Source organism: Gallus gallus, chromosome 4 (genome assembly GCF_016699485.2).
Source record: "Gallus gallus isolate bGalGal1 chromosome 4, bGalGal1.mat.broiler.GRCg7b, whole genome shotgun sequence".
NCBI classification, from domain to species: Eukaryota; Metazoa; Chordata; class Aves; order Galliformes; family Phasianidae; genus Gallus; species Gallus gallus.
Genome location: NC_052535.1, coordinates 80,107,641 through 80,128,866, shown reverse-complemented (window position 1 = coordinate 80,128,866; position 21,226 = coordinate 80,107,641). Strand labels below are relative to the sequence as shown.

The window sequence follows — 21,226 nt, the reverse complement described above, 5'->3', positions numbered from 1 at the left end:
TTTTTACCTTTGCGTCATGGAGGTGGCTGATGCCATCTGATCACTGCCCCGGCTGCACCAGCTGCTCCTTGCCCAGCCCATTGGCCAGCGCGATGCGTGCTGCTTGTGCTCTGATGCAATGGGAGAACTTTTAGATAGCGTCAGCACATTTTTGATAGCACTGATCCAACAGATGTAGCGCTCTGTGGTTTCCTAGTTAGGTTTTATGTTTGGGAAAAACAATGCACATAAAACCAAGAAAATATGCAAACCTGCTATAAACTGAAATCCTCGCTGGTTTTTTTTTGGGGGGGGGGAGGTGGAGAGGGTGATGGTTTTTGCCTTTGAGATCTCAGTGGGAGGATATTTGGCAGTGCGTCTTCTTTGTTACTTATGAATACAGAAAGAACCGAGAAGTACCTTTACAAATATTGTTAAATGAGCTGTTCTGGAGCATAGCCAGATATACATGGTGAGAGTTAGATGGCTCACCCAGCTCTTGATGAAGCTCACATTGGCCAGGATGTACCCTCAGCTGTGACAGAAGTGTGTTGAGAAGTGGAAACGTGAACCTCCTGCCCACAAAATATGCATTCCCTGCCTGAGTGATGCTGATGAAGTCTCGTCAGAAGTAGCTGCATTATTTGAATGGAGGGGTTTGCTCTGGGTTCAATTGCCAGTTTTTATCTTCTTGGTATCCATCAGCACATCTGATAGCAGCAGACAGTCATGAGGAAAATATGCTGAGAATATGTATAAAGAGCATTATTTTTTTCTCTCTTGTGGCTAAATATGAAGTTTTTAGGCGCTGTGACAGTGAGCAGCTGGTGTTGCTTGGTTCTGTGGCAGGCCAGTTTACAAATGGCAGGTTGTCTCTTTAACCTTAAAAAATGTGCCCAGTGATGAGCTGACATATGGGTTGCAGTTGTCCTCGAATGTTTTTTTGCCCTGGTCTTGCTTTGGCTTCATAAGGTACGTTTTGCCACTGGTAATGCTAGCATTTTGGACAAACACCCTCAGAGCTTTGCAGTGCCTTTTTCCCCAGGAGAATAATTCATTTTCTGATGTCCCCTCTATGCTGGAAGCGGCCAGCTGTGCGTGGGGTGGACACAGTGGCTGTACTGGGGCTGTGCATCACTGTGGACCTATTCCTATGCACTCATTCCTACATCCTGCTGCTTTTGGCAAGGTGAATGCATCCAACTGTTCGTGTACTTAGCTCCTGTTGCACAGAAGTGAAATGACTGCTTTTCAGCTGTTAATAACTAAAACACAGATTTTTTTTCTCGGCACTTATCCTGTTGTTGAAGTTGGTGGGAACCAGTCAGAAGAATAGGGACTTTTTTTTTTTTTTTCACCATGGGAAAGTGTGTGCGAGGTCTGGCCTAAAGGTAGATAAAGAAACCAGATGCGTGACGAGACACGGCCCAACCACTTGGTGAGGGAGAATGTGAGGATTATTGTTGCAGGGGAGTGCTGAAAGAAAGAGGGATTTCATGGGACCGAGGAGGCTGCTTGGCAGGGAGAAGGGAAGCTAAGCTGATCCAGACATATGGGGCAACATAACCAGATGCAGAAGAAATGGATAAGATGGAGAAAGCAACCAAGGGGAGGGAAAACCACAGAGGTAAATTTTGCCTAAGACCTATATGAAGGTTTGTCTACCAAACCCTATATTATAGAGGGGACAAGGGGCATGGAGAGTGTGATCACACCTCCCTAGGAGGCGTGCCAGGAGCAGCCTGAGAAAGGTACTGAAAGTGATTGCATAGTGTCTGTTGAACATACACTTACTGTTTTCACAGTAAATTCAAAGCACATCTGTAATTAAAATGAAATCTCCAGAACACACTAGTATTAGATGTTTCTAATTGCAGTGAATCAGTTGAGCATCACTGAAACCAAGAGAACCACACCACATAAGGATCCCAAATTTTTAATCAAGTGTTATTCTTTATTTTTATATATATTTTTATTTTTCTTAATTTGTAAAGGGAACTAGCTCATTTAGTCATTTCATTTGGCAAACATAGGATATAAATGGTATAAATATTGATTAATGTTTATTCAGTTTGGTGAGTGAAGTTCAGTTTTAAGTCCAAGTTTTGTACACAGACAAATCACATATAAAGCCAAGAGTACCTAAATAAATTTGTAAGAATCTGCATTTTTTTTTCAGGCAAAGATTCCTCCTAGACTATTTTACTATGAGAAACATCCCAGCAAACAGAATTAAGAGTGCTGTAGTCCACTCCAGTGTCTGACCTAGCACCTCATCCATCTGCTCACACAGCTCATCACAAGTTTTCAGAATAACTGATGCGAGTGTGGGAAAGATGGAGTTCTCTTTAAAGGTTTGTGCAGTATTCAGGGTTTAATGTTCCAGGGATCTGATTGTGGACATTTAAGTCTTCCATGGAAAAACAACCTGGCTAATTTGAGTCATCTGAGCCACCTTACAGAGATCCACGCTGTGCAATCAGTAATTAAAACAAAATACCACTTTGGGATGTTTAAAGGAGTTTGTGGTTCTAATCCTATGTCATGACCTTGCAAAAGTCCTTTGAAATCTTATGGTCTGAAACTTTGTTTTTTGCTTTGCCTGATCAGTGCTACAGACAAAATGCACCATGTATCAGTACTCAGATTATCGAAAGTATGTAACTTTACAATTAATGTATTTCCTGTGGCTCCTTGTGGTGGCACAGTAGTGCTCACATCGGAGTTGTAGGCTCTAAATTCATTCATAAAAATTATTTCGGTGCATTTGTGATCCTTTCCCTGCAGCACACTCTCATGTGCCTCAGGCACTGTCACAATAATATTGTTTGTCAAGGTTGCCAGTTTTTGTCTAGGAAGTGAACCTTGCATGCATACAGCTGCTTTTCTTTAGAACTATCATAATCACATCACCTTCAGGCATTGTCTTAGACTATTTAATAGAGGAAGTGTTCCTGAACATTTTCAAAGCTGGCTGTATGTGTTTGTGATAAAACAGCATTTTGAATTCTAGCACAATCCTTAGCTCAAATGGCAAAATTTCTGCTGACTTACTGGGCTAGCTTGTCACAGGTGCATTCTTTAGAACCTCTTTTTAGTCATTATTTAAAAATGCACTTTTCTGACTTTTAATTTTCTTCTCTCTAAGGAAGTGTATCGTAACTTAGTTTCTTGGAACTAAGGTTTTTTGGTTTGTTTGTTTGTTTTTAAAGTACTTGCTAAACTTACCTGCCTTTATCTGCTCATTTGGAGCACAGTCTGCCCAAGCCCAAGGCACCTAAACCAAATCCAGGCTCCCAGTACTCACTGTGGCAGTCAGCACTATTGGGCTCCATGGGGAATATTGGACTGGGCATACTGTATGGCATGCCCTGAGTGAAGGAATTGAGAGGAATAATTCAGCTCTGGTTGTTTGAGCTTGGCTTAAGCATGAACTTGGAGGTTGAGAGAAGAGAGGAAACTAGAAATAGAAAAGATGTACGGATTGTTTGAATACCAGTTTTTCAGTTTTGCTTTTTCCTATCATTTAATTTACTTCTGATTCTATATACAAGTAGTGCTTTCATCTCAATGCAACACATTGACTTAGGAAACCTGCAGTACCCGGCAATCTACCCATTTCTATGGATTTTTTTTTTTTTAATGAAGATTTCTTTCTTTTTTTCCCCATGATTCTTCACCTATGAGTCTTGAATTTCAAAGCTACCTCAAGCTCTAATATATATATATTTTTCTGTTGACAGAGATCTGTGTCTCACGTAATGAAATTATCCAAAATAAGAATAAGATTCAGCAATGAAGGAGACAGAATGTTCTTGTGGCACTGGTGGGAGGTTGGGGGTTTCCCACCTGAAGTTTATCTCAGCTCGCACCATTCTATTCTCTGTCAGAGTAAAGCATGTGTTTGTTTTTTTTATCTTACGAACATACAAAAGTGGGGATTTCTGGATCTGTTCTTATAAAATACGGTATTATCTCATTTCTGGCTTCAAGTTAACTGCAAACTGGCTGCTTCTAGGAGTGGATTTACAGAGTGCAATCTACTCTTGCATTGTACAGCTGATCATACTCGAGACTTTTCAAACAATTTTTTGGTTTGGAGTTTGACGTGTATGACAATAATTGTACTGATGAATAAAGGATATAACAAATGCAATTATGCAGTTGCAACCTACCATTGCCATTTTTATATTTCTTTGTTATTGTTTTACTCTTCTGTTTTGTTTTTTATTATTATTATTATTATTCCATTAACTTCATTAATTTACTGTCTCACATTTCTGCTGGGTATGCAATTCTGCAGAATCCAGACTTGTTATCCATAACTTTGAAAGAAATTCTAACCTACAGATAGATCTGTGTATAGCTGAAGTCTTAACTGTCATGGTTGCTTATCTCTTGTGGTTTGGAGTGATGAAGGAGTTGAACTAATGCAGGAGCCAGCAAGCAAGACCTGGAATGCCTTGTGCTAGTGAGATGATGTCACCTGATACATTTGCAGATGATTAAATGGAAAAAAAAATCTCACTTTTCTTCCCTCATAGGGTAATGAGGCTCTGAAAAGGAAACTAAAACTGCATGTTCACCATTAGCACAGATGCAGGAGGGTGAGACCCTTGCCTGGGCTGCTGTGCATGCAGGAGGAGTAAAGCCCATGTTCTTTTGCTTTGCAAAGTTTATTTTGAGAACAAAAGGAACCTTGTGTGCAAAATATACCTTTAGAGAAAGCAACTTGTTAAGTAAGTTTCTGTAGCTAATGGTCAGCATTTTCTTTTGGGGCCTAACATACTTTGAATTTGATGTGGATAATTAATACTTAAGTAAATGCCTGTAATACTAAATTCTTTCTATTTTCTTATGAGTCTGTGAACTGGCTTAGAAGCAGGCATTCCTCTCTGAAGTCTGCGGCAGTGCTTAAACACTGGTCTGGACTTTAAAAAATAAACTCTTTATCCATCTACCTCAGCTAATGGATTATACTCCTGCATTGCTGTCACTCATTGCATGACTGTAGCTGTTTGAGTAGGATTTTTGGCAGCTTGTTTCTTGTCCAAACATTCCTTAATGCTTTCCCACCTTTTGTTTTATCATCCAAGTACTGCAACAGCAGCATTTGGATCTCTGATAGCTTTTTCGGAAAGATGGTTTTGTAAAAGCCAATTCCTTGGAAACTGAAGTAAAAAGAAGAAAGAAAAGGAGGAATACGTGTGGGTTGTGGCTGAAATGATCCCTTGACACTCATTGAGGTTGATCATAAATATGCATGAGACAGGAGGAGTTTTTAGTGGCTGTGTGTTGCATCTCTTGCCCCAAGCTGTCTGGAATAAGAGTGACAGTCTGGAGAGCTCCAGAATTTAAACAAAAGATCACTGTATGAGTTTTTAGAGAGGCTCAAATATATATATTTTTTTACGTTAAAACACCCTGTTGACAACCTTTGTGTATGTTTTGCTTGCTTCTTGCTTATTCTTCATCTATAGGGCTTCATCTGTTATGTGGGGTTCACCGTTTTCCAGGCCCTTTTGCCATTTATTCCTTGTAGTAGCATCCACCGCCAAAATGATGATCTCTGCTTTATGGAGCAGGGTTTTAGAGTACTTAACAGAGTATATCACACCTCATATACTACCACAGAGCAGCAAAGAAGGGATTCTGCAACCAGGAGAAACTGTCCTAGTGAAAAGTCTTGTCTTCTCACACTTCCTCCCCCCAGTTCTGTCTCACAGAGATCCCTTTTCAGAAGGAATTGGTTTTTAACAAAGAATCCAACTGTGAGGAGCAGGAACTGAGGGCTGAGATGCAATGAAAGGATGCCCTCAGTAGCAAGAGAAACTACCTCCAGGCAAACCAAGCACTATAGTGTTGTTTGTCCAATGGTTTAGGACCATCCCAGTTGAATCTGTTTGCTTTCTCTCTTTGATAGTGAAGCAAAGAAGTTGGATCCTCTAAATCTTTCTTTCCTAACATCTCGGATTTTACATTGGATATAGAATATAAGAAACCGTATTTCCCTTTTCACAAGTACTGTATTAAATATCTATAAATGGTTTATCTGCTATCTGTCTGTAATTATCCTTTCCTTTACAGGAAGCACTGTCTTATGGTAAGGATATAACAAGCCTCAGGGATTAAGACACATTTTGTATCCTGTCCAGACTTCATGCGTGATTCTGGGCTAATGTAATATAATTATGTAGTCTCTGTGACTTTGTTCATCTGTAAAATACCGGGAATTCAGTCAATTCTTCACCTGTTTTAGGCTTTGCCTCCCAGCCATCTCAGTAACCCTCAGCTTTGTCAATATCTCTTTTGTACCAGCGGGGCCAGAAGTGGGCACAGTTCTCCGTATGTGGTCTCACCAGTGTTGCTTAGAGGGGAAGGATCACTCCCCTCCATCTGCTGGCTTTATTCTTGCTAACACAGCCCAGCATGTGGCCCTTGGCTTCATTGGCAAACCACTGACGAGTGCTTTACTCGTCAACCAGAAGCCACAGAGACATCTCTAAAAGCTGCTTTTCAGTCAGGTGGTTGCCATCCCAAACTGTTGCTTGGGCTGATTCTATCCCATTGCTCAATTACAAGTGTTTTCTAGCATTTTTTCCAGGCTGCCGAAGTCCATTTCAGTGACAGCCCTACCCTATAGTTTATCATATATTCCCCAGGTCTGCAGTTGTCCATGGCCTTGATGATAATGCAGTCCATGCCATCATCCAGGTCACATGTGAAGATGTCAAATAATATATTTTTTAATGGTATGTGTCCCGTGCCTCAGAAGTTCATTTTGCCTTACAATAGGTGGATACAGTAAAGGGTTTTGTGGGGCTTGTGGCTGCTCCCATCATACTAGTTAGAATGAATAATAAGTATCTGTTTTCCAAAGAAACAGTACTTCTTTTGATTTCATTTAACATTCATTTCTTGTGCATATTCTGGGATTAATCTAGTGATCCTTATTGCAGTGCTACAAAACCCAGAACAGTAACTCCTCTTTCTTCTCATACAGAACAGTGAAACCATGAGGAGAATATATGTGAGACTCTAGACAATGCTTCACAAGTGAAAATATATTTTTCTATAACGTTACCCACCTGCATTCTTCACAGTATTTAGAAAAGCGGATCCAAAAGCATGAAGAAATCTCTGTAGACCAGGGGTATTCTAATGTCATCTTTTGAAGGAAAGAAAGCAAACAATGTCAACAGGTCTTCCAACATTTATTGATGGATGGGATATTGATACAGCTTTCAAAAATCTGATTTCTTGTAGTATATTGGTGAAAGCAGAAATTTTATCAAAAGGAGAGTATTTCTTCATGATTGTTTTTTTCAGTGATAATGATAATATATGTACTTATGAGAGGAACTTATTCAGTAAGTATTGGATGTTTCTAAATAAGTGCATTAGAAGAGATCAAGCACTTCAAAGCAATTTTATGTATTTCTTCATAGTTTAAAAATGGTTGTCTCCTGGTGGCTCAGTGTTCTTCATAATAGCTCTGATAGTAACAGCTTTATAAGATGCAGACATTTCCCCAGGGGTATTCTGTTATGAGCATCGTTATGAGATTTTCAAATGACTGTATACAAAGCTGAGGATGGTGAAGCTACTTCAGTAGGAGTGGGTGTCAACATGAAGTTCAAAGTTTTTAATTTGAAACTAGATCATATATTTGGTTTATGTAGTGTTGTTTTTGTACTCAAATGTTAATGAAAACTCTTCTTTATTTTTAGGCAGGGACGGGAAGGTTTCTATGTTTTGGAAAATTCTTATACACTTGATCCTAGTAGGCTTTAATCAGATTTTGAAATGTAATAATTTTTAATCATTCTGCCAGGCAGCCATCAACAGCTGTCTTTGTTCTGTGTAATGATTTGTCCCAAAGTACCATGCTGCTAACAGAACTTGAAGGCTTAAATTTTTCAGTGATGTGAACATAGATGCATTGAAACTGTCCCATGTAAGTTAGAGAATATCTTTTTCATGTACTGCAAAAGTACTGTTGGAACAGGTATGCATTTCATTTAAGACAGCCTTGCAATAAATGCTCATGAAGCAGTGTTAAGGCTGTGACATCTGAAAACCTCTTAGTGGTGGCCAGATATAGTGTGTATGTGTCTGTGCGTGTTCATGTGTGAGCGTGCTTGGATGGAGTTACATTTGGATTGAAGCACACCTATTTTCGGTATCTGATTTTCATATGTAGCTTGAAGATTGATCTTAAGATGATCCATAAATCTGATCAAATTTGTTTCAGGAAGTTAAATGGGATTCTTTTCCCCTTAATCAAAACAGAACTCAAAAGAGTGACACAGGCTTTTGGCTTTCCTGCAAGATGTCCTTTTATGTAAATACAAGTCTCTGTACTAACAGAGGACTAGGTAGATGGAATTCTCTGGCCTGTATTGTGCTTTTATAATAGGCAAGTGAGCATGGAAGTGAACTTTGTTTTGGGTTTATATTGTATGGATGAGACTAACATCAGAAATTCTTGTCATCCTTTCTGGATTTGCCTTTATTTTTCTTTAAAAGTTCTTCAGTAGCTACTAGGTCACTGGAAAACACTTCTGGGTCATTTGTAGTGTGACAAGGCTTACAGAAACTGTAATTGATGTGAGTAACCAAAAAACAACCTGAATATTCTTTTTAAGAGCTCATCCAGCTCATCCTTGACTTTTCTCCTGGTTTGAGAAACCTAGAAAGTATGTGTATGAGATAGCACTGTTCTTAACAGTGTTTTAATCAGTTTGAGTAAAAAAAAGTCTATTCTTCAAAAAATGGTTATAGAATAATGCCCATAAATGTAGATTTGAAATAATTGCATCATTATGCTGTCTTATTCCAGTTGGTTTTTGTTTTGGTTTGGAACAAAAACTGCAGTGTGATGTAATTGCTGCTCTCTGATTATTTTTACCTTGGTGTATTATTTTGCTGGCTTGTGTGTATAGTTTATGTGCTGTCATTTGAAAAAAAGTTAAAAACTCTTGAGATCCAGACCTGGCAACCCTTCAGGATGTATCATTGTTCTTTATCTGAACATGTTAATTGTAGCGGCACTTTGGGGGTTTATGATTGCTATTGAGCATAGAATGAACTTCTCATCTTTTAATATGGAATGTGATTTTGCTCCTCAGTCAAGCTAAAATCTGCTTACTGTTGTGATTACCATCTCTGGACTCCACCCTGCCTTTCACCACCTGCCACTTATAAGTAATTCCTTTGGCAGTGAGAATTCAGCCAGAACTCTCAAAGAATTTTGCCCCTTTTTGAGATCCTTCTGATTATTATTCTTATTTTGTGGTGATGTCAGATTTCCAAGGGTAATCTCTCACTAGAGGAGTATGTTTTTCTTTGGGACTTGCATCACCCTCTCATTTGTAGTCTCCATTTCAGAAGTAATGATTGCTTACTGAAAATATGCTTTATGTGGATTTTCTATTATTTAATTCCATTACTTTTTGTGAGCACATTGCTACATTTCTAGGAAAGAGAAGATTCTTTAATCCAGAAAACAAGCCAAGGATTGAAAAGAGGCAAACATGTTTTTTTCCCAACTACATACAAGTACTTTTATTGTTACCTTAAAAAAAAAGAGCTTGCAGTTCCTTATTTTAAATGCACTAAATTCACTTCATGGTAGTATTTCTGATCTCTGCTTAAGTAGCAAAGATATTACAAATTAAAGTAAGTGTATTTTTAAAATATGTAGAAAAAGTGGATCGGAACAACGTTTCCCTTTTTTCTTTATGGATGTTTGACATCATTGCATATATAGAAAGCGAAAAGTTAAAACTTCCTTCCTTAACACTGTGAAATTTGTGATGTTATTAACTGCTGCTGGGTTCAGTTACAATGCTTTGAGTAACTTAGCTTGGTCATAATAGGTCAGTGAGCTGTGGTCACCAGCATGTAATGCAGATGTCCTCTGAAGGCATGGAAGAAGAGAAGGTGGATGTGAAGGAGAGGGCCTCATGTTCACATAATCATCATAGAATTATAGTCACAGAATGGCCTGGGGTGAAAAGGACCACAATGATCATCGAGTTTCAACTCCCCTGCTATGTGCAGGGTCACCAGACACTAGACCGGACTACCCAGAGCCACATCCAGCCTGGCCTTGAATGCCTCCAGGGATGGGGCATCCACAACCTCCTTGGGCAACCTGTTTCAATGTGTGTCACCACCCTCTGAATGAGAAACTTCCCCCTAATATCTAACCTAAATCTCCCGAGTCTCAGTTTAAAACCATTCCCCCTTGTCCTATCACTATCCCCCCTTGTAAACAGCTGAGGCTTCAGGAGAGACGTGGGCCAATGCCATCTCCCAGTTGTCTCTCCAGTGGTGGTTTCCTATTTCTTCTACTGTTCTTTGGCTGATAACTCCATCTTGGTCTATTTTCATTTCTCATTTTGCCATCTATCTGCTTATATTATGTAGTAAGCTCCAGAGCAAAAGGATCTTATAGTGCTTAGTTAAGCAGAACATATTTGTGAAGAGAGAAATTGTGCAGGACAGATATGTATGTGCAAATTGCTGGTGTCTTTCAGAAATGATAAGACAAAGTGGACTTCTTGTGATTGATTTTTTTGTTGTTGTTTGTTAGAATACTATCATGCTTTAGTATTGCTGTATCTTATGGTGTTTGCTATGAGTGCCAGCCTCGCTTGAGAATATTTGCAAGTACAACCATTTACAAATAAAAAGCCCCATCTGCATTCATGGGGTGACAAGAGGGGGCAGCAGCCCCTCTCTGAGGTGTAGCTGACACCTTCAGGCTTCCCTGCATAGTCCCATTTTTAAGCATCAGATGAAACAAATGCAACTGGACCAAAGACAGTTTAAACATCCAGTTGTACATCACAAGTGGAAGAAACAAGTTCCAGGTTTGCTTGGATAAACAACCATATTAGAGAAGGTTTTAAGAGTAGGGAAGAGAGTAGGAAAGAGAGTAAGCAGCAAATAATGGATTTTTTTAGAAGTCTGAAGAGACTTACCAGCAGTCACCTGGTTAGATCTTGAAAATACCATAAAACACATGTAAGTAGAGAAAAACTGAAGTAGAGGCACTTTAGAATGAGGCAACAACTGAGATTAATCCAAGGTGTGGCCCTGAAATAAAATTAATATTTCCCCTCATGTTTTAATGAGAATAATGTCATCAGACACAAAAAGTACAGAAATGTGAGCTATTCCATCCAAGACAAAATCAAAACTAAACACAGACAATCCGCTTGAGTGAAGGGACCAGAGGCTCTCAGAGTTATGAGTGAATTGAAGCACAGAAGCGTAGACTTCTCATAAATCTGCTGAACAGCAATCATATGATTAGGATGTAACAAATGTAAAAAGAAACTTTTTTTCCACTGCAAACAGAAGAAATATGGTGAAGGTAGTAGAGGTTTTCCCTAAAGATTTTGGAGAATATGAATTTGTCTGGAAGTTTTATCATAGTGTAATTTTGTTGTGGAGTTAGAAATGGCTTTGTAAAGGAGAGAAACCAGAGTGACAGTGCTCAAAGAGCAGATGGATGCCACTCCTGCACTGTTGTCCAGGGCTGGCTTGATGATGTGCAGTGTGGAAGAACTGTGTCTTTTCTGCATCTGTTTTGAGGTAACTGCTACATGTTCCAATAGTGCTCAGTCTGTTGCTAGGAGGGCAAACTGTACATTTTTAAGAACTGCTAAAGAATAATGGAATATAAAAAATAAGTATTAACTCTGCCTTTTTTTTTTCTAATGGGACATTTTAGAAAAAGTAATTTTCTTATTGTCTTTCAGCCATGGAAGAGTTAATAGTTGAGCTGCGACTGTTTCTTGAACTTCTGGACCATGAATATCTGACTTCCACTGTCAGGGAGAAGAAGGCAGTAATAACTAACATTCTCCTGAGGATACAGTCATCAAAAGGTCAGTGTCAGGGGTGTGTTTTCTCGCTTGCAGAGTGCACAGAATAAGTCTGAGTTCAGTGAAATAGCTTTAAGGGCTGAAGACAAGCTCTAAATTGAAGAAAGACAGAGAGGCAGAATAAAGCCAAAGTGCAGCTTTCTTGAATACTTTTCTCCTCAGTCAACAGTAAAATATAGCAAAAGCTATATTGGAAGTAACTTGACTGCACATGAGTGAGTCCAGCCACAAAACTGTGCTAGATAGAATGCTTTCACCTCTGTTGGTATAGTTGTTACTTCATTTTATTTGAGGCAAAAATTCTGTCTGTTCATTCTGATGCACTGTGTTATAAAAGTCGTGTGTGATGTGCTACATCTCTTTTGTGAGACCCAAATCAAACCAGGGCTTGATTTTGCTGTGTACTCTGGTGCATGGCTGACACAGGATTACCAAGCAAGAGCTAGGAAATGACTGGCAGTGTGTTTGGTGTGCACTTTGCAAGTAGATTAGTATTGTCCTTCCCCTTCTCATCCTATCTAAAACCATTTTGATTGTGCAACCACTTACATTTCCATCAAGACTATGGATTGACAGCATAAATCAACCTTTCCACGGGGCTTTTACAAAGAATGCTCCTCACTATCTTTCCTAATATTACTCTTATATGTTCTTACAACACCTTTCTGCACTACGAGGCATCAGAGCTATATGACTTCTGTCTCTCCAACATTTGACAGCAGTTCTGTCACTGTAAACATCCAACGTTTAGGCTTTTGAAAAATGATTGAGTGTTTTGAGGAAAAATGCCATGCTGTGAGCAACTGCATTTCCCGTGTTTCTTCTCCAGTGCTAAAAAATACATTATGGTGTTTGATGCAGTCTTCCCCTCTTCAGTAAAGAATCATATTTGCCACAGGATTCAAGTCCAAGGAGATCAGCTGTGAAATGGTGATCGTCCTTCTTTCAGTTTTTACATTCTTAAAGACCTATCATTGCTTTTACTTTAACCAATGAGTGAAGGAGGCAGGCATCAGGAGCAGATGGTATGGAAGGGAGCTTCATGCTCCAGAAGCTGATCAAAAAATCCTGCAGTTCCCAGAACAAATGTCTGCAGGTAAGAACTTGTAGTTTGTCGTGTTTCATGGGAGTCCCAACAACAATGCTGACCTGACAGTTCTTCTTTTAATGTTTTCAACAAAATTTATTTTAAATACTTGACTTTATTGAGAAAGTTGTATGGATTTTTGCATTAGAGCACCTTACCAGGCATATTTAATTTAAAATTATAGATAGGGAGAGGATTAAAAGACTCAAGGGCCATAGCTTTTTAACTTTCAGCTCCTACCTCATAGGGTTTAGAGCCTATTTCAGAATCTGTAACAAGATCCATTACATCCTACTACAGGATTCATCCATTAACAAGATCCATACAGAAGCCATATATTTAGTGACAGGGCAGTTGTTAGTGGAACATTATACCCACTTCTAACAATTGCATTCAAGGAAATACAGTTTAGGCATTTCAAAGGGAAGACATAAAGTGATTAAAGGATCCCGAAATATGCCTTCAAATTATCCTAAATGATGAATCACAATTAATCTTGATGTAGAAGAGAGATGACTGAGAACGAGCTTTTAGACGCAACAAAAAAGCAGTGTACAATGGCTCGATGTTTGTTTCGAAGTGGAAATAAAGCACATTTTTTGAGCACTGTCAATATGAATTAATGGGAGAACTTAGTAAGGTCTGCATGCTGTTGCTGGCATTTTTCAAGATGTAATATTTTGCTACAAGGTATGCTGTAGTTCAAGAAGAATTAATTTGAGGAACTCCTATAGCTCAGTTAAGCAAGAAGTCATAGGATTATACTTTATATGTCTATAAACTCCAGTTTAAGGAGTTGTAGTTTAAATAGAGTTTAAGCCAACACAGCCTCTAAAAAAAGCATCCTGTTAGTCTCCCCGGGCTACTCATTCTTGCTCATCATGTGTTGCTGCTTCCTTTCTGCTAGCACAGGCACTGTTTGCTTTTTTTACTGGTTTGTTCCTGACCAGCTCTGGTTCAACCTGAGGCCACACACATGCCTATGCCAGCACAGAGGAGAGGCTGGTGCAGGATAGGATCCAGGCAGGGAATGAGTGAGCAACCTCCTTGAGAGCCATCTTCTGCTGGCTTAAATTGGCTGTGAGACTGTAGAAGGAGTCATACAGATGAACAGAGATGACCCTGCGTTTTTTTTTTTATCAGCCGTAACATTCAGTACTCCCATCCCTTTGAAACTATTCGTCTCTTCAGTAAAATTAAAAGCAATAAAAGACTCTTAAGCCCACAGAAGTCTGTAACTAAGCTGAGTTGTCATTCCGAGTCTGTTTTTCAAAACGTTGCTTTACTCCACCCACACAGCTCCATGAGAGCTCGCAGATCGCTGGCACGGTTTCACAGGCCCGAGGTCGGTGCTGAGTTCAGGCTCATTATAGGCATTTGAAAAAATCAACTGTCTGAATCCAACAGTGTATTTCAGTTGCTGAAGTAAGCCATTTAAGAGCAACAGGGAATGGTAATGAAGGGTCAGTGCAGCTGGGAACTGAATGGATTCTTTCTAACATCTGGAAGTCAACAGTTATGCTTTTCTTCATAAAGGTGTGGAAATTACAATGATTGTGTTTTAGTAAAACACTTTAAACTGTCGCTTTCGTTTCAGTAAGTTCTTGGAGAAATCTTCAGAAATCTTCTACATGGGGTTCTTATATCTCCTAAATGCACACCACTCCCTTCTCTTAATACCTATCAAACAGAGAGAGCTGGGCCAGTCAGATGTACTCTTCAGGTCGCAGCTGCCAGGCCTCAACCTTCTGCATGTCCAAACCAGTGGTCACCTTCAGGAGCCGGCAAAACTATAAACTTTGTTTTTCTTCTGAATCTTGGCATGCCCAAAGTACTTTAGGTCCGAACAAAACACTTGGCATTTCCTTGTGAAACTCAGACTTTCTTCTAAAACCCAAAGGCACAAACAGTTGATTTTGGAGTAAGAGCTGTTAGTGGATTCAGTCATTTAATATGACCATCATTGTTGCTGGTTTTCCCTAAAGGGACTTGATGTCAGAAATGTATAATACTGACTTTGATGCAGTTTGTTAGAAGAATGAAAATATTATATCAGGTTCTTGCTAAAGCACATATATTTTTGGGTGAAAATTAGGTTTACAGTGAGTAAAATCCACTTGGAATACATATATATTTTTCTTCAGTAAAATGTCCTTCATATTAGACTTTTGGTTGTTATGGAAAGCATGGGAACATGAATTCATCCTACGTAAGGAGGAACAAATAAAAGTGAAAAGAATAAAAAAGCGAAAAAAAAAAAAAAAAAAAAAAAAGGAATGTTTCCCAAGACTAATCTGCATCTTGATTTGTAGGAAGAAAGTAGAATCTGTGGCCCTTAGAGACAGTTTATTTTATCAGTGTTATTTTTCAGTCTATGACTTCACAGCCAGTGTGTCTGGATTATTATGACAAGAAACGTTTCATCATTGATTACATTTTTGAGAATTACATGATCTTGACCAAAAGACATCCATTTGACTACATAAATATACATTTTAAAAACTTAACTGAACACTAGGAACTAAATTCAGTCTAGGAGTTAGTAGGGTATGTCCCATTGGCTGAATTTTTTGCCAAAGCATTGAGATGCACCCTCCCCTTGATATTCAGAAAAATAAACAATACCATGTTCCTGTGAAGTGAGTTTGAATGAAATTTAAATTATTGTTCCAGAAACAGCAGAACTTAGTGGCTTTCCCGAGAGAGGAAGTAGTCTCTGTTGTATCTGCTATATGCACACTGAGACTCTTCAGAGTGTTAAGTGTGATATCTTCATCATATCATTGGTTTTATCTGTGATACATGCCTGACAATGTTTGAATTTTAGGTCTTTCAGTGCCAGATGGGTAGGCAGTTCAGTATGATTTCCAGTACATTTTTTCTCTGTCTGGTATTTGTTGATCCAAATATCATATATGTCATTATCATATATAGTAAGTATGTGTTTGTTGTGCTTGATTAAATTCCTGAATTCCCAGCATTCTTCAAGTTTTTCCTCAGTAACCAGGCTTAGGAGGCAGGTTGTGAGCAGGACTGCATGTCAGATTCCAGTGGATGATGATCCACATATAGAAAAGTGTCCCATTTACGTCCACCAAAGTGTTAAGCGATATGTGTTTCTCTTCTGCAGGTTTTGAAATAAAAGAACATGTGCAGAAACCAGAAGTTGCCAACAGCCTGCCAGCACCTCCTCAAATGCCTCTGCCAGAAATACCTCAGCAGTGGCTGGTGAGTGTTAATTTAGGTATATCAATATATATATGAGAGAATGTTTTTTTGTGATAAGCAGTAGCAGAAATGGTTTCAAGGGGAAGGAGCCTGCAGGTCCAGGGAAATGGCTATTCCTCACAGCACCACTATGTATAAGGGAATTGTGTTCAACTTGCAGAAGAGGAGACAAATAAATTGCATGGGGTGAATTAAGTGTGGAATTCCAGTCTTTGTCCATTTTCAAGATTAGTGTGGCAAAAGCCTGAGCAACTTAATCTTAACTTCAGAGGTCACTCTGTCTTGCAGAGATTGTTGCCCTAGCTGAGCCCATGGGTCACAGCCAGTTTTTTTAGGATTTAAGGACCTGCTTTCCCTGTAGGAAGTCTTATGAGAAGATTCCCCTTGGTTCTTGAAAAATGAAAGTGTAAAGTGTTAAACTACAGGAAGAATGCTTCATTTTTTTCATAGAACCTTTAGTGCTTTTCTGTGCTCAGGCAGTCTTCAGACAGGAAATTCCTGGCAGAATAAGCAGCAGTTTAAGTTCTTGGTGATGTTTATAGCAAAGATACTGTCTGCAGATCCAGTTCCTGCAGTTGGGAGCGGCTGTCTTGTAAAGAAATGACCTATCAACAAGTTTTCATTCTCCTCTGTGACTGCTCAGTTGCTACTTTAGAGTAGATTTGAAGAAACATTTGCAACTTTTTTTAGAGAGGCATATATAAATAATGATCTATCCAATTGAAAAGGGAATGTAGTCTTAGCCCTAACATTGATAAATTATCCATCTTTTTATTAATTTGTGGAAAATATTGTGCATTGGTAAGGATAATCAAAGGCTCTACTAAGGAGACCTTCACTAATTGATGTGAAGTGCATGGTGAGGACAAAACCAACCAAAACTAGAACACATTCTTCTTCATTTTAATATGTTACTCTATTATTACATCTCTGCCCAGTACTACGAAGAAGCTTACCTAGCTTTCAAGCCAATAGCATCTTGTGAACATAAGAACTAGCTTATCAGATCAAACTCTTGGTCAGCTCTTCTTAATAAACCTTCTTGATGGCAAGTAACGTTACACACTTAAATGCTGCAGAACAAATTAAAAACATAGAAGGATTTTATGTGAAGTGTCTTTATCACAGTTTCTTCCTAAGTGCTGTCAGTGCCTGGTTTGTGACCTGGAACAAGATTAAAAAAAAAAATAAAAAAATTCCACCTAATACAAGGAAATATTATAGAAAAGGAATATTTCTGCTAGAAACATCTGAATTGAGAGTTGGTATATATACGGTAGCAAAAGTCACTTAAAGTGGATGCTAAAAATAATTATGCATGAATTTGAGTGGATGCAAAAGTGGTCTTATTAATATGCAGTGAAACCTGGGGAATCCATTTCATGGCTAACAGTGCCTGAAAATTATTATTTTTTTCTTTAATTCGGGATGCATATAGCATAAATTACAAGGGAAATGGTTGATGAGAGGGAGAAAAATTATGCAAAATGTAGACGACTTTGACACCTAGACTTCATAAGCTCAAGCCAATTCAGTTCCTTGTTCATTTGTATTTATACAGGTTCAGTTTAATAAATTGGTTCTGAAGATTCAAGTTGTTTGTTTAAAGACAATAAACCTACTTTTCCTTTCTCATATTAATGTGTAAATTCCCTTAAAGTTAGTACAGCTGCACTGGGTGAAATGGTGTGAAGCATGAATTAGGTCCAGTAGATCAGCACTTTTTTGCAGGAGTTACATTCAGTTTAGGTTTCAGAGAAACAGAAATAGCATTCTGACATACAGTGAGGATTAATGTGGAAGCTGACACAGTTAAAGCTTCTTGTTCTTATTCTGTTGAGTCTGGCAAAGTGGTGTTTGGACATGACCCTCCTCCTTGACCAGCCAGTAACAATGCGGGCACTTTCATCTCAATGAAGTCACAAAGCTGAGCTGTTTTTTCCATAGTAGTAGAAGCTGATTTTTATTTCTGCAGTTCCAGTGTTGCTGTCAGGCTGCCGTGGTTCGTGCCTCTACCTCAGTTGTTAGTGTTGAGATCAGCAGGAAAATGTTCCAGGCTTCTCATTGTCTTTCCTTATCCAAGTACAGGTTATGAGTGGCTTTATTTTAAGACACCAACACGTTATAATTTGTGAAAAAGATGACAGACTACTGTTGTCCTGCAAAAGACCAGGTGGAGCCAGAGCAGAAGGCCAAACCTTCTAGGTTTTGACCTTTGGGCAATGGTGCAAGATCATACCCATATCTGAGTGTTTAAAAATGTATCCTGAAGTCATGTTGAGCCAATGGATTGATCATTAGCTGTTTCTTGGAAACCTTTCCCTGCTAGATGCTTCTGTGTTAGATGCTCATTATTATTAGATATGACCAGATACTTTTGCGTCATCTTTCTTCTAACACTATATCTCTATATCACTATAATCACTATATCACTTCTAACACTATAACACTGATATCAGTGATAGTGTCTGAGATCTGATTTTCCCTTTCATTAATTCTCCTAGATGGTGATTTTCAAGCCACCCTTAATCAGTGGGCTCCTAAAAATGTGTATCTTGCCAGTCTCTGTAGAAACTGTACATAATAACATGATTCAGTGATAATGATGTGCTACCATTCATAGCGACATTTTATAGACCAGACTTTCGCAGCCCAGAGAAAGAAAGCCATTAGGCCCACCAGAGGATAGGAAATTCTGCTCCAAGATGCCCTTCTTCACATTACAAGTTGGAAATCTGTTGTACAGCACTTTGTTTTAATCAGCCATTCAGCACATTCAGCACAACTTTTCCATTTGCTGAATAATATCTAGTGGTGGTCTCAGTCTCCAGTAGAAACACAATGTGCTTCTGGAACACAGGTTTACTGGAAGTGGGAATCAATTAGTTTAAATAAACTATGTACTGTTTTAAAATCTAAGTTTTTAGCACAACAGTTACTGAACATGATGGAAATTAAAGTTTCATTTACACCACTGTTACTTTTATGGCACTTGGGGGAGTGCATTGAAAAATGTTTAGTCTGAATTGATGTTTAAGCCTTTACTTATGTAAAGATGTGTGGGTGGGAAGGAATTCAGTCCTCCTTAAAGTAGTGCCAGGAGCCAGAATTATGTGTGGGCAGGTGCTGTGCAAGGTTTCCTCTGCAGATCTGTAAATAGACTTACATATTTGCTCAGGCTGAATTTTATATCATTTTTATCATTCATCACTCTGTGAACAAAGATCAGAAAATTCATTTTATTTAGAGACATGCTGTTAATATTTAAAATGAAGTCTCCAGTTATTAAAATGCATTGAAGCCCAGAGTGTCTTCCTGGACTCAGTGGGCTTTGGACCAGGTCTTTAAATCCAGGGAAAAAAACTGGACTTTTCATATACTGGAATAAAGCACAAATCACATTATCTTGTAGAAATTCTTTTTTCCTGTATACACTCCCTTGCCTGTATCTGGTCTAGTAGACTTTGTGTCAGGCTTAGATGGCACCAGTCCTCCCTTGTTGTAGCCCTTGCAGACAGCTCCTTCAGATAGCCAGCAAAATAAAAGCTGCAGGTAAAGAATGTGAGCATGAGGGGGATCTCAGAAGTCCCACTCACTTAGAAATGAAAATATGTGCTTGCTAGCACAAATACAGGGTTAGCAGCTAATGAAGCTTTGCCTGAGACAGCAGCAGAGAAGGAAGGAGGTCATTGTGTGAAACAGAGTTCAGTTGGTTCTCCATTCTTGAGTCTTCTTACTTGTGTATTTTCACCTGTTTTCTCACTCTCCAATCAACACTTAGTTTTATGATACATCTCTGCACTGAAAGGACAGGCAAGAGGCAGCACTAGATGAGGTGTTCAAAGAAATAGCAGAGCTCTGTGATACCCCTCACAGTGCTGCTGGGGGTTGGATACCTGGGATCCCATCACTGCACTGCCGCTAAGTTACCTTGAAGTACTGAGGCAATAGAATGATATCCGGTACGTCCTGCTGCTCTGATGCATCAGAGGAATACTGGCATAAATTATCCACAGCATGACAGTGACAGAACACTCCCAGCCTCCAAGCATTTGGTTGCCATATTACATCTGACAATCAGTGATTTCAGCGCACTGTACCATCCAAGAAAATCAAATACGAACAGCACACTTAGCTCTTTTGCATGATTTTCACAGTAAAATTGGATATATGTTTTGTTTTTCCTGGAATATTGACCATTTAATAATTATTTAACCACAACAAGTGTCCAGCAATATGCCAGGACCCCTGTAGATATAAATCAAAAGGATAGGTCGTCTTCCTCCAACCTTTTCCTGAAACACACACAGTCACACTGTGGGAGTGTTTCATATAAATGAGTTTCCTATTGTGGAGATGTGACTTGACAAGCTTCCTTTATCTGGCTGCCTGTCCGATATTACTCTCAGATATTTATTAAAAAATGCTGAACGGAGATACTTTCCTTGAAGCAGAAAAAAATCATCTGAAATCAAAAGGATTTTTAAGGTGATGCATCATCCGTCACATTATTCATTATTTGAACAAACAAATAGAAAAAGTGCTGGTTTTAAAGATCTTTTCAAATGTGCATTTAGGTTTGTGGCAAACAAAAGCAGGGGTACTTTGGTAAATATATCTTAAATCACAGTTGTACTCTTCCCAGATTCCAGTTCTCTACACTGCATGTAATAAAGGCTCTATTAGTTTCATTTCTGAAGTATAGATTCATCCTCTTGAACTAGTTCCCATATCAGTGTCTCTCACTTGCTCTAGTTTCATGATCTTGTTTGACCAGAAGTGACCAGAAGAGCAGTCCTCTGGGCATGGTTTGTATGTGGAATAGTTTCCATGTTTGTGTATGTGACTGCATAAGGAACAAGGAAAGATAAATGTTTGTACCCTCTTTTTTTTGTACTGCTGATTTCTTCAAGGATGCCACAGCTGTCATTCCCATTTTCCTTGGTTGAGGTTGGTGCATTATTGTTGATCATTTATTTCACATTTGCAAATGGTATCAGGGAGAAGTTTTATTTACAGAAATTTCCTTCTT

General features: G+C 38.8%; 1 protein-coding gene across 5 annotated transcripts in view; it reads left to right on the top strand.

The window, feature by feature from the left end:
- Positions 1-21,226, top strand: part of AFAP1 (actin filament associated protein 1) — a 110,756-nt gene that overhangs the window by 37,613 nt on the left and 51,917 nt on the right. For all 5 annotated transcript variants that reach the window (XM_046939832.1, XM_046939830.1, XM_046939831.1 and 2 more), the window contains exons 2-3: positions 11,754-11,882; positions 16,097-16,194. In XM_046939832.1, the coding sequence (XP_046795788.1) occupies positions 11,756-11,882; positions 16,097-16,194 (225 nt within the window). In that variant the 5' untranslated portion in view covers positions 11,754-11,755. The remainder of the gene's footprint in view (positions 1-11,753; positions 11,883-16,096; positions 16,195-21,226) is intronic.